This window comes from Vipera berus (assembly GCF_964194415.1).
Source record: "Vipera berus genome assembly, chromosome: 4".
In the NCBI taxonomy this organism is placed as follows: domain Eukaryota; kingdom Metazoa; phylum Chordata; class Lepidosauria; order Squamata; family Viperidae; genus Vipera; species Vipera berus.
This window is the reverse complement of record NC_138206.1, coordinates 97,110,489-97,124,173: the sequence shown is the minus strand read 5'-3', so window position 1 is coordinate 97,124,173 and position 13,685 is coordinate 97,110,489. Positions and strand designations below refer to the sequence as shown.

The window sequence follows — 13,685 nt, the reverse complement described above, 5'->3', positions numbered from 1 at the left end:
ACACCCCTTAAAAATGGCAAACAAACCTGCTTTCCAGCTCCGTAGCATTTCTCCCCGCAGCTCAAGACGCTTTTCTTTTGCTAGAGAAATGGAAAAGCTGGGTTCCAAATGGCAGATATGTGCAGGGAAACTAAAAGAAAAGTACAATCAGCCTTTCCAACTTTGTGAGATCTTACTTTTTTCTCTCACCAAAAAAGCAGATTTGTTGTCAATTTTTTAAGCGAGGGGTGTTGGCACGCCAAGCTCTCCAGCTCCGCAGCGGTGCAATTTGTGAAATCCGGGCGGGTTCAGCACTAGCAAGTGGTGGGGCAGTGCTGTGCCTGCTTGTGAGAGAGGCTGGGGCTCAGGAGGGAAGGGGAGAGACCAGCCTGGCACTTCTCTGCCTGGCTGGATAAGGGCTTTGGCACCCAAGGCCGCTCAGGAGGCAATTGTGGGCAGCGCAGAGCTCTGAAGTATGCCAAAAGTAGGTGGGGAGGAAAGGCCCAAGCAGCTTGCAACCTCAAGGGGTGGGAAGAACATGGGTTCTCTCAGTGGGCTGGGGGAGGACTTGCCCTCATGGCCTTCCCTATCCTGAGATATCTTGTGCACTTAATAACCTGCGCATAAGATTAGCGAATGTGTGGGCGAAAGCAGGGAGTTTTTACGTTCCTTTTGATTCACTCCAACAAATTCTCGGGTTACGAATGTAATTGGCAGGCTCCATTACATTCGTAACTCAAGGACTACCTGTACTTGCAAAATTATTAAATGAGAAGAAAAGATACAGTAGTAGCTATGAAGCGATATTCCTCCTTTTTTATTCTACTGAGTGACATAGAAAAGTGCTTTTAGTTATTGAATAGGCTGTGTTGTATACCACAAGCGAATAATGGGATCAAGAATTGTCAACCTGGCTTTGCTTAACTTTGGTGAACAAACAGCTGGGAGTAAATGGGACATGAGTTTGAAATACTGTACAGCTTGACTTCCTGCTTCATGACTACAGTGAAGTGTTAAAGATGCAATGGACAGAAACACTGATTATCTCACCGGATATAAGAGATGTTAACTTTTTGTTGTTTTCATCCCTATGATCACAAAATGTGATATTTTGATCTGGAGCTTTATAAAATGTTTGCATGACATTTGATATGACAAAACCAGAATTGCCTCTAAGGAGAAAGATGAAAGGGCTAGTGAATTTCTCTGTTCATGTTTCTGTAACATTCTTTGTTCAGTTTGGTTTTGTTGTGATTCCTCACCAGCCTGTAGATCTGACAGCTGAGTCTGAGGACTCAAATGAGGAGGAGGGGCCTGAAGTGACATTAGAGTCAGAGGAAGGCTCTGAGGAGCTCCAAGACTTACAGTCTGACGACGAGCCTGGCCCCTCTACTTGCGCTCAGGCTGAGACACAGCTGTGCTGGAAGTCTGAGTTGGACAGTGATGAAGCGCAGCTGGGAAATATCCAGGATGTGCAACGGCGCCAGCAAGAAAAGAGAGCAGGACAGAGGAATGCAATGGGGCGGCTCCAAAGGCAAAGGAGCAGGCATTAGGAAAGCCATGCCTTGGCTGCATAATAAAAGGAAAGGTGTGGAAGGTGCTAGTTGCCAAAGGCAACCGTTTGTGTTGATCGAGTTTCTGTGAAGTATGTTTGCCTTGGACATTGACTCAGGTCTGAATAATAAAAGGGGTTTGGGTTTTTCCTGCGGTTCCTGCCTGCTTGATTGGAAGAGGGGTTTCTCCTTGTGAGCATAACAAGGACTCAACAAGGGCTGGGACAGAACAGGTTTATGTTGAAGCCAAAAGAAATGGAGGGATGTTATAGTTCATTTTTACCAGCTTTTATAACTTCTAGCCAACATGAATCTTGAGTGATGGAATTAATACAGGTGGTGTACAACAGGTAGGGAAAATTAGAAGTATCTCATTTTATCCCAGTTCTATGATTGCCTTATTCTCTCAGATATTTCTTAATACAACCATACCATACCATCCATTTTCTTGATTCTAACTTTTTTTTTCATTTACTCCTACCTTCTCCAACTTGATGCCATGTAGATGACAGTTCCCAGAAACTCCAACTATTGTACCAAAGCCATATTGTTTTGATAGTTCTGAAAGATGACACAAAGCAGAGAAAGGCTGATGTAGGCATTCATTTTTTCCAAACAGTTTAAAACTTGGCAGTTTAAATTGTTCTTGTATGTTGGTGTCATCTCAACTCTTCTTGAGAAAAATGATATCTGGACTGTGAGGATGCTTTAATTTCAGTTTCACTCAGCACCTGCCCTGTAAGTTCTAAAATAAGAGAAGAATCGTATTTCTGCAAAGACCTTTACCTTGTATGGTGTATCTGGCTGTGGGATACGAGGCATTAAAATACCATTCTCTAAAACTAGGTGTCAACTCAAAATTAAGTCGTACTGAGTTGGTCTTCATCAACGGGATACACAGTAAGACTCCAGTCTGATTTTGCTAATTTGAGGCCAGCGTCTGACTGGCTTGTTTGTCATCACTGTCCCTTCTGTTTTACGTAAGTGTACTTTGTGTTTTGGTTTTCTTCTCCCAATGAAGTTCAAGGGCACTGTTGGTTTTATTACTCTCTTATCGGAGTTATTGATAGATTGCACTTCAGACTGATTTGTTGTTTCTTTCTAGTGCTTCATTGGGTAGTTAATGCTGGGGGGAGAGAATTAACAGATTATTTAAATATCCTGCCTCATTTTGCCTCTACTTTTTCTGAATATAAATAACAACAAAAGGTATGTTGCTTAAATAGATTGCATGTATACATTTTCAGATTCTGGAAACAGTTTTTAAAGTTACTCTGAACTATATTTAGTAATGCAATTGTTGCTAGAATACTGTAGTCAAAACAGCTAACAGACAACTGGCTCATATTTTAGGCTTTGCAGGCTATTCTAGATTACAGATCATAAGATCATATGGAAAAGAAAAACATTTTGTGAAATATCAATGGAGGGGAATTTATAACTGAGGAATGAGCAGCGCAGAAAGTTCCTTTGATAATTTTTTTTCTGCCACTGCAACTATTAACAATGATCTAGATCTAAATATGTTTATTTCTTCTGTGTAAACATGCTTATCGCAAATTTTATTACAAAATCTGTTTATGTTCTATATAGATACAGCTATGATACTTGGTTGTTGGTTTTATAGCTTCAGCCTTGCTCTGCTAACTTGAATCAATGAATGCGTACATCGCTTATGCAAATCTAGAAGTTACTATATAAGAATAAGCCTTTGTAAATGGCTCAATCCACTTCCAATGATATGGCAGAAAATACTCTCTAAATGTGTTAAACCTGAGTATAAAGGTTCCCTGTAATTGTTTAAACCTACTGTTGGCATGCATGTGTTTTTAATAAGCAATTGGCAAACATATTGTACTCCCTGCTATTTGCTCTGCTGTGTTAGTAGGGCAATCACTAATGGGATAAGTGGAAATAGGACCATTAAGACGGTCCCCCCAGAGGTTTATAGAATGCAACAAATACTTGAATGGTTTGGGGAAAATTTTCAGAAGGCAAAGCTGATAAGTCTGTCAAAGTCTTAGCTGAAGTTTAGAAGGGTAAGACAAAATGAATGGTGTTGCCTCCAAATGCCCTTTTTGGCTTTTCACAGCCTAAACTCCCTGCTTTTCTCGGGAACTCCAAGCAATGAAATAGATCAAGGGACACCATTTGGAGTGCAAATGGTATAATTAATACCCATTCTGAGGCCTGCTGGACAAACAGAACAATGTATAAGTATGCCTATTGCATAAGAATGGAAAAACATTTGCTTTAGATCCTGCAAATACACAGCAAGCAGAACTTTTTGGAATGGGTAATGGCATATTGTCATTTGCTGTAGATCAGGGGTGTCAAACTTGCAACGTCACATGCCGTTTCGTGACGTATCGCAACTTTTTTTTCATTGCCGGCAATGGGGCGGGCGTGGTTTCGGAATGACGCATCCAGCCCATGGGCTGGCAGTTTGACACCCCTGCTGTAGATGATCTTATGTTGGAACTTCTATCTTACCGATTTATCATTCTCTTTCCCTTCTCCCTCCCTCTCTCCCTCCCTCCAACCATCCATCCATCCTTAAGATTTATCAGCTGTCCAACTCCAATGGACTTGTATCTTTCTCTTGATATAATATCTAGAGATGGGGTCAGTGCATTGTCTGGTCCAATTATGTAGGATCCCTTTAAATTTTTGAGGCTAGAGAACATAGTCAAGATACTGGTAGCTAGATAGCCTACAGTGAGTTTAACTGAGCCTTACCCATCTTGGCTTATTCAATGCAGCTAGTGTCTGTGTGACTAGTGAATCCAAGGAGTATAAATGTTTTATGTAATAAGTGGTACTGCTAGTCATACAAAAGATAGTGATGCATCCACATCTTAAATTTTTTTTACAAGATTCAGAAATTAACAATTACTGCCCAATTACTGCATCCCCCCATTTTGGACACTTGGAGAAGACAGCCAACATTTTTCAAACAAATTATCTTAATTCACTTCTGTCTGGATTGAGAGCTGGGTATATGAATGAATCACTCTTCATTATCCTGATCAATGATCTCAAGTTGGAAAGAATAGACATTTTATGCTTTTGCAGAATCTTTCAATAATTTTTATTACTAATGATCTAATACTAATTTGTGGCCTGTCATCTGGGCAGTTAGACTATCAATATTATAAGGCATTATCTTGTTCTCTATGGGAGCAGCTATTAGCAGTTGCCATCAATGTGCTGGTGATATTTATGACTTCTGATTCAGCAGGATATATGTATGCTCCAAAGTGGTATCTAGAATTGGTTGGATGAGAACAAAGAAATCAATATTGAATCTTGTCAGTGGGTGGATGTGAATGAATGGATCCTTGGCATGGGAATTTGGGAGTTTTCTTAATGGGGAGGCATGCTCTCAGCACAGGAAATATGACTTAGGTGTTCCTAGAACAGTCACTGTTACTAAAGGCTCAAGTGATCTCTAGGTTGAGAATGCCTATTTCTAGTTTCAGTTATTTTTTCAGCCAACTGTTGTCTGTGCACCTGTAATTCCACATTTATATTACTAGAGTGTCCTCACTGTGGGGCTACTATTGTGTTGAGTGCAGAAGATGCAGTTGATTTAGATTGTGCTGGCCAGGTTGTTGAGGGTCACTATCTACATATTTCATCTAGGCCAGACATGTCAAACTCGCGACGTCATGTGACGTTGTGCAACGTATCGGGATGAATTTGCCATTGCCGGCAATGGGGTGGGCGCGGCTTCCGGATGACGCGTCCGGCCTGCGGGCCAGCAGTTTGACACCCCTTGATCTAGGCTGAAGCAACTTCAGTTCATATGAACTAAAACAATTGATTACCAATTAGATATTGGGTCAAGTTTGATATTTTAATATTAAATACTTTATAAGGCATATAAAGCCTTAATCAACTTGAGACAAGAATACAAAGGTCACCTGCCCTGGTGTAAGTTTGCATGATCATTAAGATAATCTTGGGAGATCTTATTGCGGTGTTATTAAATGTGGATTATGTGTTACAGATTTCTCAGGCACAGTGCCTACTAATTAAAATATTTCAGGGGCATCTACTATTACACTGCTCCTGCTATTGAAGAATCATCTTTTCATTCATTTCATTTCTAATTGAATACATTTTCTGTTGTTATTATTTTATATTTTATTTTTTCCTGCATTTCCTCCCATCCAATTTTGGATGTTTGATAATTTTGTAAACACTTTTTATTACAGGGATATTTTTTGTGTAAAACAATTTGAAGTTTTCATAATGTCAACAGTGTAGCAAATAGATATATTTCTGGACAATTCTTGTGAAGTATTTGCCAATCTATAACAAAACATTCGTACAATCTGAAGATGTCAGTATTCATATTAGCTATTTAAATAGAACAAATATATTAGCCAAGACATTTTAATTAAGAATTTGAAGATCAATCTAGATTTATAAATAACTTGTGTCATTTATAATTTTCTAAAACCTCAACAATTTGTATGCATTTTATTATTAAACACATGGATTCATTTTTCTAAATATAACACTTTCCCAAATGATACATCTTTTTATGGTGTGCAGGTTTGAAAATATGCATACGTAGTATATGTCTATGACTGTCATAGCTACCTTTTGATAGGTCTTGCAATTTTGGTTGAATAGGAACTTATCTCAGGTGTTGGGGGGTTGTTGTTGGGTTGTTGTTTTTTTACATCTCTTGGGTAAAGTTCTGTTGGGGAGATGCTGAAATCTGTGAAAATGTGAGATGTGACATAGTGCCAATACAAAAGCATGTCATTCATTCACAAAGTTGGCTTTCCTTAACATGAATTTAGACTTGTTCTTTGCTATTGGAGCTACTCCTATTAATAGCCAATAATAATCTAACCACTAAATTATCACTGTATGTTGACCGTTACAGTAAAATTCTTATTTATCCAACCAACCAAGAAAACATTATTGAAGATAATGTGATGGCTCTACTTTTTCATAGAATCAGATTTTATTGTCTTAATTATTACTTCTTATATTATTACCTAGTGTTTTTGGCTTCATTTCTAGGATTGTTAACTTATCTATCCAGGATTTTGAATGACATGGATTCAGAATCCTCACAACAAAAATATGTTATCACAAATGAACTACTTAGAAAACAAGACCATAACAAAGGTAAATATTACCCACTCTTCTACCAGGTTTTGTGGCTAGCTTTCTATGTTTCACATTTGTTAACTGGTGATAGAATAGACCTTACAACAAAACCACCAACAGTGGTAGAAAAATTGTGTTTTTTTAGTTGATAACCACATGTTGACATTCTAAGATGAATATATTATTTTTAATATTCTGGTACATAGTAGTCTCTCAGTACAGGTAATCCTCAAATTATAACCATAGTTAGGACTGAAAATCTGGTTGTAAGTCATTGTGGTTGTAAATCGAGGCACCCATGTAAACGGAATCATTTTTTTGACGTTTTTTGCATTGAGTGTTAAGGAAATCACTGCAGTTGTTAACTAAGTGGTATGGTTGTTAAGTGAACCCTTACTTCCAACTGAGTTTTTTGTTTTTTTGACACCATATAGTTGAGTCAGGGCTTACTTTTGTCCAGAAAGAGGTAGTTGGATTAGGGGCTTTTCACTTACTCCCCCAGCTCCTACAATGCCTATAAGCTCTAATGTAGGCCCCAGAGACATTTATGTAAATAATGAAAATGCTATATTAACACATTATTTAGTGCTTCTCACAAATACATAGTTTTTCATTATTTTCAATTAAAAAGGAAGTGGTGGGTGTCCATGAAGGAAGCTACATGGGTCCCCACAGATATCATGCTAGGAATTATAGTCTCAACACTTCTGGAATGTGCCATGAGGTGCGCTTTCATTTATTTAATGGGTGAGTAGCATTTCAGTACAGGTAGTCCTCGACTTACAACAATTAGTTTAGTGATGATTCAGAGTTTTTAATGGCACTGAAATATGTGACCATTTTTCACAATTACGACCTTTGTAGCATCCCCATGATCATGTGATCAAAATTCAGATCCTTGGCAACTGGTTCATATTTATGACTGTTGCTGTGTCCCAAGGTCACATGATCACCTTTTGCGACCTTCTGACAAGCAGAGTTAATGGGGAAACCAGATCCACTTAACAACCAGGTTATTAACTTATCAACTGCAGTGATTCACTTAACAACTGTGGCAAGAAAGGTCATAAAATGGGACAAAACTCACTTAACTGTCTCACAACAGAAATTTTGAGCTAAATTGTGGTTGTAAGTCAAGGACTATCTGTATTGAATTTATGTCCCATGATCACTGCTGCCCACTGTTTAGTTGGGAGGAAGGAATTAGGAGAACAGAGACAAAATGAATCAAATGGCAGAGCAGCACAGAGTAAACCCTAAGCAGGACTGTGGAAATAGCTTTATAATAGAAACGAACAACCAATATGTTGCAAAAATGTTGCCCTTCCTCCGATGTGTTATACCAGGGGTGTAAAACTCGCCACGTGATGTGTCGCGACGTATTGTGACTCCCCCCACGCCCCCCCTAGCCGGAGCTGGCGTGATGCATCCGGCCCGCAGGCCAGCAGTTTGACACCCCCATATTACACTATTACCTTTCTATGCCCAACAATATGATCTCCCTTAAGAACATGCTGGATCAGGCTCTTTGATAATCATTAGGTCATGGAAAACAAATAGAATTATAGACTACATTCAAGGTTTGGTTGAAAAATATGTTTACCAGGGAAAGACTCTTTGAAAAGAGCAATTAAGGTCCCCAAGGTCATCAAGGACTTAGCAAGAGTATCATTTCCCTTGGCAATATTTAAAAAGAGGTTGACCTGGTAACCCTTGTATCCTATTTCAGAGTTTGCAAAGAATGTGTTGCTTTCACTTTCATAGAGATGTTCTCACATGCTGAAATCTCTTATCATTTAACTACATTAAGATGTTGGCCCAGAGAGATGCAGCTTTTAGAATGTACTTGAAGTGATTAAAAAAACATTATTACATTAGAAAGGAATGAGACTTACTAAAGGATGATAGAGGGGACTCTGTGGGGACTCAGCATGTAATGGGTTTCAGTTTTCTTAAAATAGAAACAAGGAAAAAAACCAAGACAGATTTATACAAGAAAAATGCTTGGATGAGCAATCTAATAAGATAGAAAATTAGTTTATAGGGTTTTAATAGGACCTGATAAAATGGAATAGAATATGCATTAACATTAACATTAACACCCTAAGCTCTTAATTGATGGTTTAAATATTCATGTGCAAAAAAACTATCTGTGATTTATTCTGATACTCAGTTTCGTCTTATAAAGCAATCAACTTCAATTTGCTTGATTTTACCTTATTGTACAAAACATAGAGCCATGTGTTATTGAGTTCAGAGGGATTTACTCCCTGCTCTCTTTCTGTGTAATATGAACTAGATAACTGCAGTGTTAACCCTTGCGAAGCCACACACAGGTCAACTATTTTACATTTACATTGCTGTGAGTGCTGTTTTTGATTGGCTATCAAAACTATATTTTAAAGGGCAATCAGAGTGATAGGGTTGAGGTCTAAAATAGTTTTAACTGGAACTCTTCGAAGCCAAACTATACAAATATGTCACAAGACTAAGGTAAAAAATCTAGATGATCACTAAATGTCAGTAAAAAAAGTAGAAGTTTCTGTATCTCATGACTGCCTTTTAGTGACATCTTGGATATTTTTCAAGTCATATCTGGTATTGGAATTTTTAGGGTTTCCCCCCCCTGTATATTTTCCCAACCTAGTGAAATTACTATCTGAGAGAAAATTAAAAGTTACAGGTATGATTTTAACTAGGAAACAATGCAGAAAAGGGCTAATTTCACTTTCACTTGACTTCCCTTGAAATGGGACTTTTTTTAACCCATTGAAAACATTTTTAAATTCATAATATTTGGAAAATAATTTGTCCAATTCCTGTATAGGCCATTTGTCATTTCCATGTGAGAAAAAGAAAGTGGCCAAGGAGCGAACTTTATCACATCAACACCTTGCCACAATATAGAGTTGCTCTAATTAATTTTAACTGGGGTTTTATTTGTTCAGGGACGGATATAATTTTTTAAATCTGTTTTTAACTTTTGTATTTTTTGTTTTAACCACCCTGTAAACCGCCCTGAATCCTTCGGGAAAGGGTGGTATATAAATATAATATAATATAATAAATAAATAAATAATTCACAGGTCTGCAACCCGCGGCTCCGGAGCCTCAGGCGGCTCTTTCAGCCATCTCCTACGGCTCCTAGTCCTCTGCCATGTGCAGTCCAAAAAAAAAAGTGGGACTAAAAAAGTTCAACCAATCAATTCAAATATGCAGGGTAGGTGCATATCTCGCCTTGGCTCCACTCTTCAGTCAAACCTTGTTCTGCGCATGCGTGCATGTACGTGCATGTGCACACATTTTTTGTGGCTCCCAGTTTTTCCTTTTGTGAGGGAACCGGTTCCGAGTGGCTCTTTCACTGTTTCAGGTTGCTGACCCCTGCTCTAATTGAACCAGCTAAGAATGTTTCAGGAGGAGACTTGATGACATGACTTTGAGGGCAATAGGTCCCCTTGATGTTCATTGTCTTTTTCCAACTGGGTACCAAAGCTAATTTGGGATGACAAGTACAGTTCATTCAAGGCTAATTCTTAACATCTAATAAAAGCTGAAATTTACCCTAAGATCAGTTTCTTGTATAACAAGAGTTACACCAGATATGTCCAAAGGCTAATGTGTTCCCTCAGTTCAGTAGCCCATCAAACAGTTGTTGGAAATTTATAAGCATATTATGAACTACATAATCCTATGTACATTGTTTTACCCAGCAATTGGTACAGAGACTGACTGTCTTTAGATGCTGGAGATAATATATATCTAATAATTACTAACCATTGATAGCCTTCAAGAGCAGGAGTCTTATTTTAAAATATTCTATCTTGGTAGTCAATTCTCTTGTCTGCACTAGTAAAGCTCCTTGGTGGAGCAGTGGGCTAATGCCTCCTTAAGTAACACCAGCTGCCTGCAATTAGGCAGGTTTGCATCCCACCAGGCTCAAGGTTGACTCAGCCTTCCATCCTTCCGAGGTAGGTAAAATGAGGACCCAGATTGTTGGGGGCAATTAAGCTGACTTTGTAATAATGCCGCTGGGGTGTGTGTGAAAGCCCTAATAAGCAGGCATATACATAGAATGAAGGCTACTGCTAAGCTTGTAAGCCGCCCTGAGTCTTCGGAGAAGGGCGGGATATAAATGGAATTAAAATAAAAAAATAAATAAATAAATTTCACAGTCCTTTAGAACAGAAATACTTTCCTGCAATCATAATTTGATTTCTGCAGAATTAAAAGAAATTATGACTACTTCTTATAAAAACACTCCAAGGCACTTTATTTGAAATTTAATTCATGCCATACCATATAACATGTTACTATTTTTAAAAATTGGTTTTAATTTCTTGGGTTTGTAAATAGGAACTACGGAGAGCCAGATTCTGACTGACAATTAATACTTCTGAATTAATTGAACAAATATTTCTGCCTTTTCACCTTTACCTTTTGCTTATGAGAAGTCTTTCTGACAGTAAAAGGAGTGCAGGTCACTGTTGGTTCCCAGTGCTTTTCTTCCCCCACCCCTCTCTTTTCTGTTCTCATGCTCACATTTGGGATTTTTTTTTACATATTGCAGCTGCTTCTTTCCCAAATTCTATCCCCCAACTCACTACTTGAGTTATTTAATGTTGGTTAAATGATCACCTAGATTCAGCTGGTCTAGCAGGAAGGGCAATCCAGCTCGTAGTTGGGTCAGCCTTCTTTCCATATCGACTTGCACTGCTTCCCCTCCCCTCATGGCCCTCAGGAGAGCTCCAGTGAGGCGTCGTCTCCTCCTCAGCTGACTCAAATTGCCTGTCACTTTGCTAGGGAGAGGGCGCACCAAGAGAGCCATGTACTGTGAAGAAAACCACACCCTTGATCCTCGTTCTGATGTGTCCCCAAGGGCCCGCTTTCTCCAGGGAAGAAGAGGGCTCACCCAGTGATGCCAGTGCTCTCAAGCCAGCCCTTGCTGCCATCCAATTGGGTACAGGGGCCAAAGGGAAGAGGGAAGGAGGGTGCAGATAAGCCTCTCCCATTTTCTTTTGTGCCGCACAACCTACAGGTTTCAGGGAAGTGTAGTTGGAAGGGGTCACAGTGCTGAAGTGGCCACAGCTTTGCCAAATTTTAATCCTATGGAGTGATGGATTTTGGATGTATTCTGCAAGTTAGCCCACTTGGGGTACCTTGGATAAAAAAGTTGTTGCCCTATGATGTACCCTTTGCCCAGTTAAAAATTAGACACTGTCTGGAGAGAATTGCATGCAGATAAAAGATACAACAGAATAAAATTACATATAAAAAGCTAAAAGGTATGACAAAACTTTAAAAAATCTTGAAGGAGGGGTAGGAGCAGGAGAAGAGCATAAGGTGAACATGGCAAATTAAATTTATAATACAGAGCACTCTGTAATGAATCAGTTATATACATTAGAGCTCAAAATGAGATGGATCATGTAGAACTTGCAAAGGACTCAAAGTGAAAATATTTACATATAAAATGTAACATTTTTGGACACTGTTTTCGGCTTTAACACGTTCCTGTATTCTGGCTGAATGTCAGTTCATCACAATAGCTCAACAGAAGTGTCCTCAACAAGTAAAATCAATGGGGAATTCGGCAGTTGGCCACCATGTGATGTGATTAACAGCGTGGGATTCATTTAATGATGGTAACCAGACGCATCAGAACTGCTGTCACAAGTGGCAAAGTCACATGATGTACTTTATGACTGTGTTAATAGCATTATAAATCCCATTTCCAATTAATCCTGTTAAGCAAGGATTATCTGTATTATTTATCACATTCTGCTCAATGGAGAAAAAAATGCATTTTATTCAGTGCAAATGTCTTTCTTTTGGTTTGTCAATGCTGCAGTTATTGCTTGTTTTCTTCAAGGCTTTGACATCACAGTCTTTGTCAAGCAGAAGCCAGAATATCAGATATAGCTATTTTGAGAAGGATCTATGATTGGTGAGCTTTGTTGAAAATACCAATTTCTGAAAGGTCTGTTCCTTGCAATGTGAAAGCAAAGTGATAATTCTGTCAGTCTAATACAGAATTAAGATTGCCAGGCACTCTGGTTTTTGCATTAAAAGGATTTGTGGACTTATATAACTGTTAAACTTTCCAGAAACAGTAACCTTTTAAGAAAAAAAGGACACTTGCTGCAATAATCAATTATTTAATAAAGATCTTGATGGGTTGCTTATAATCAAGGGGCATTAGTTACTTACCTCTAGTTTATAAGGTAGTTCAGCTTAACAGCTACTAACTTTGTAGACAAACACTAATAGAAAGTACGTACAAAGCAAGGAACACTTATTTGTGCTAGAATAGGGATATACAAAAGTGTCCTTAGAGGACAAGAAGTTGGAGAGAGGGCTTTCTTTGTAAGCCCCTGACTGCTTTTAAATAAACTTATCAGTCTGGAACGGGACAATTGGCCGCAGCCACACAGTTGGGCCACTTCACCCTCCCCCTCTGCAACTGATCCACCACTGGCGTTCATCTTAACTGCCCCTCTGTTGGCATTTCTCCCCTGCCACTGGTCCCTCCCCTGCCCCCTCATCCCAGGCAATTTGATGAGGGACACTTGTGCCGGCCAATTCGCAGTATGGGACAATTAGCTGCATGTCCTGGCAGCCAATCCGCATGCCAGGGAGTGGGCCTCTGCCTTCCCATTGGATGCAGTCCTTCCAGCTTGACTTCCTGAAGTACTCAAATTCCTTCTCAGACATTTGGGGTGGGCTACAGATGGGAGGAGGAAGGGAGAGACTTTCTTCGCCTTGCTGGGAAACTTTTCAGGGGCCTCGCCCAGCACAGGGGTGGTGTGGAGTGTAGGGAGGGAGAGACCAGAATTCCAAAGGTGAAAGAGCTTCAAAGGGGACAATTAAAGCAATCTCCATGTTTTTTTTCTTGCTCCTGTCCTACCCAGGCCTGCCCGCTATTGATGCTAGAAGTTCCCTGCCTGAAACTTTCTTGGTGAAGAGCTTGGAGCCCTCTCACCCCAACTGCCCACAGTGTTTTCTCTCCCCCCCTCATGCCCT

General features: G+C 39.3%; 1 protein-coding gene across 3 annotated transcripts in view; it reads left to right on the top strand.

Moving 5' to 3' along the window:
* LOC308667919 (protein-lysine methyltransferase METTL21E-like) overlaps positions 1-13,685 on the top strand; it is a 35,579-nt gene that overhangs the window by 2,798 nt on the left and 19,096 nt on the right. Inside the window, exons 1-2 of one of the 3 annotated variants that reach the window (XM_081327521.1) lie at positions 6,580-6,683; positions 12,514-12,609. In XM_081327521.1, coding sequence (XP_081183647.1) covers positions 12,603-12,609 — 7 coding nt within the window. In that variant the 5' untranslated portion in view covers positions 6,580-6,683; positions 12,514-12,602. Of the gene's footprint in view, positions 1-6,575; positions 6,684-12,513; positions 12,643-13,685 lie in introns of those variants that run through there. The other 2 variants (XM_081327522.1, XM_081327520.1) reach the window with 2 other exon arrangements.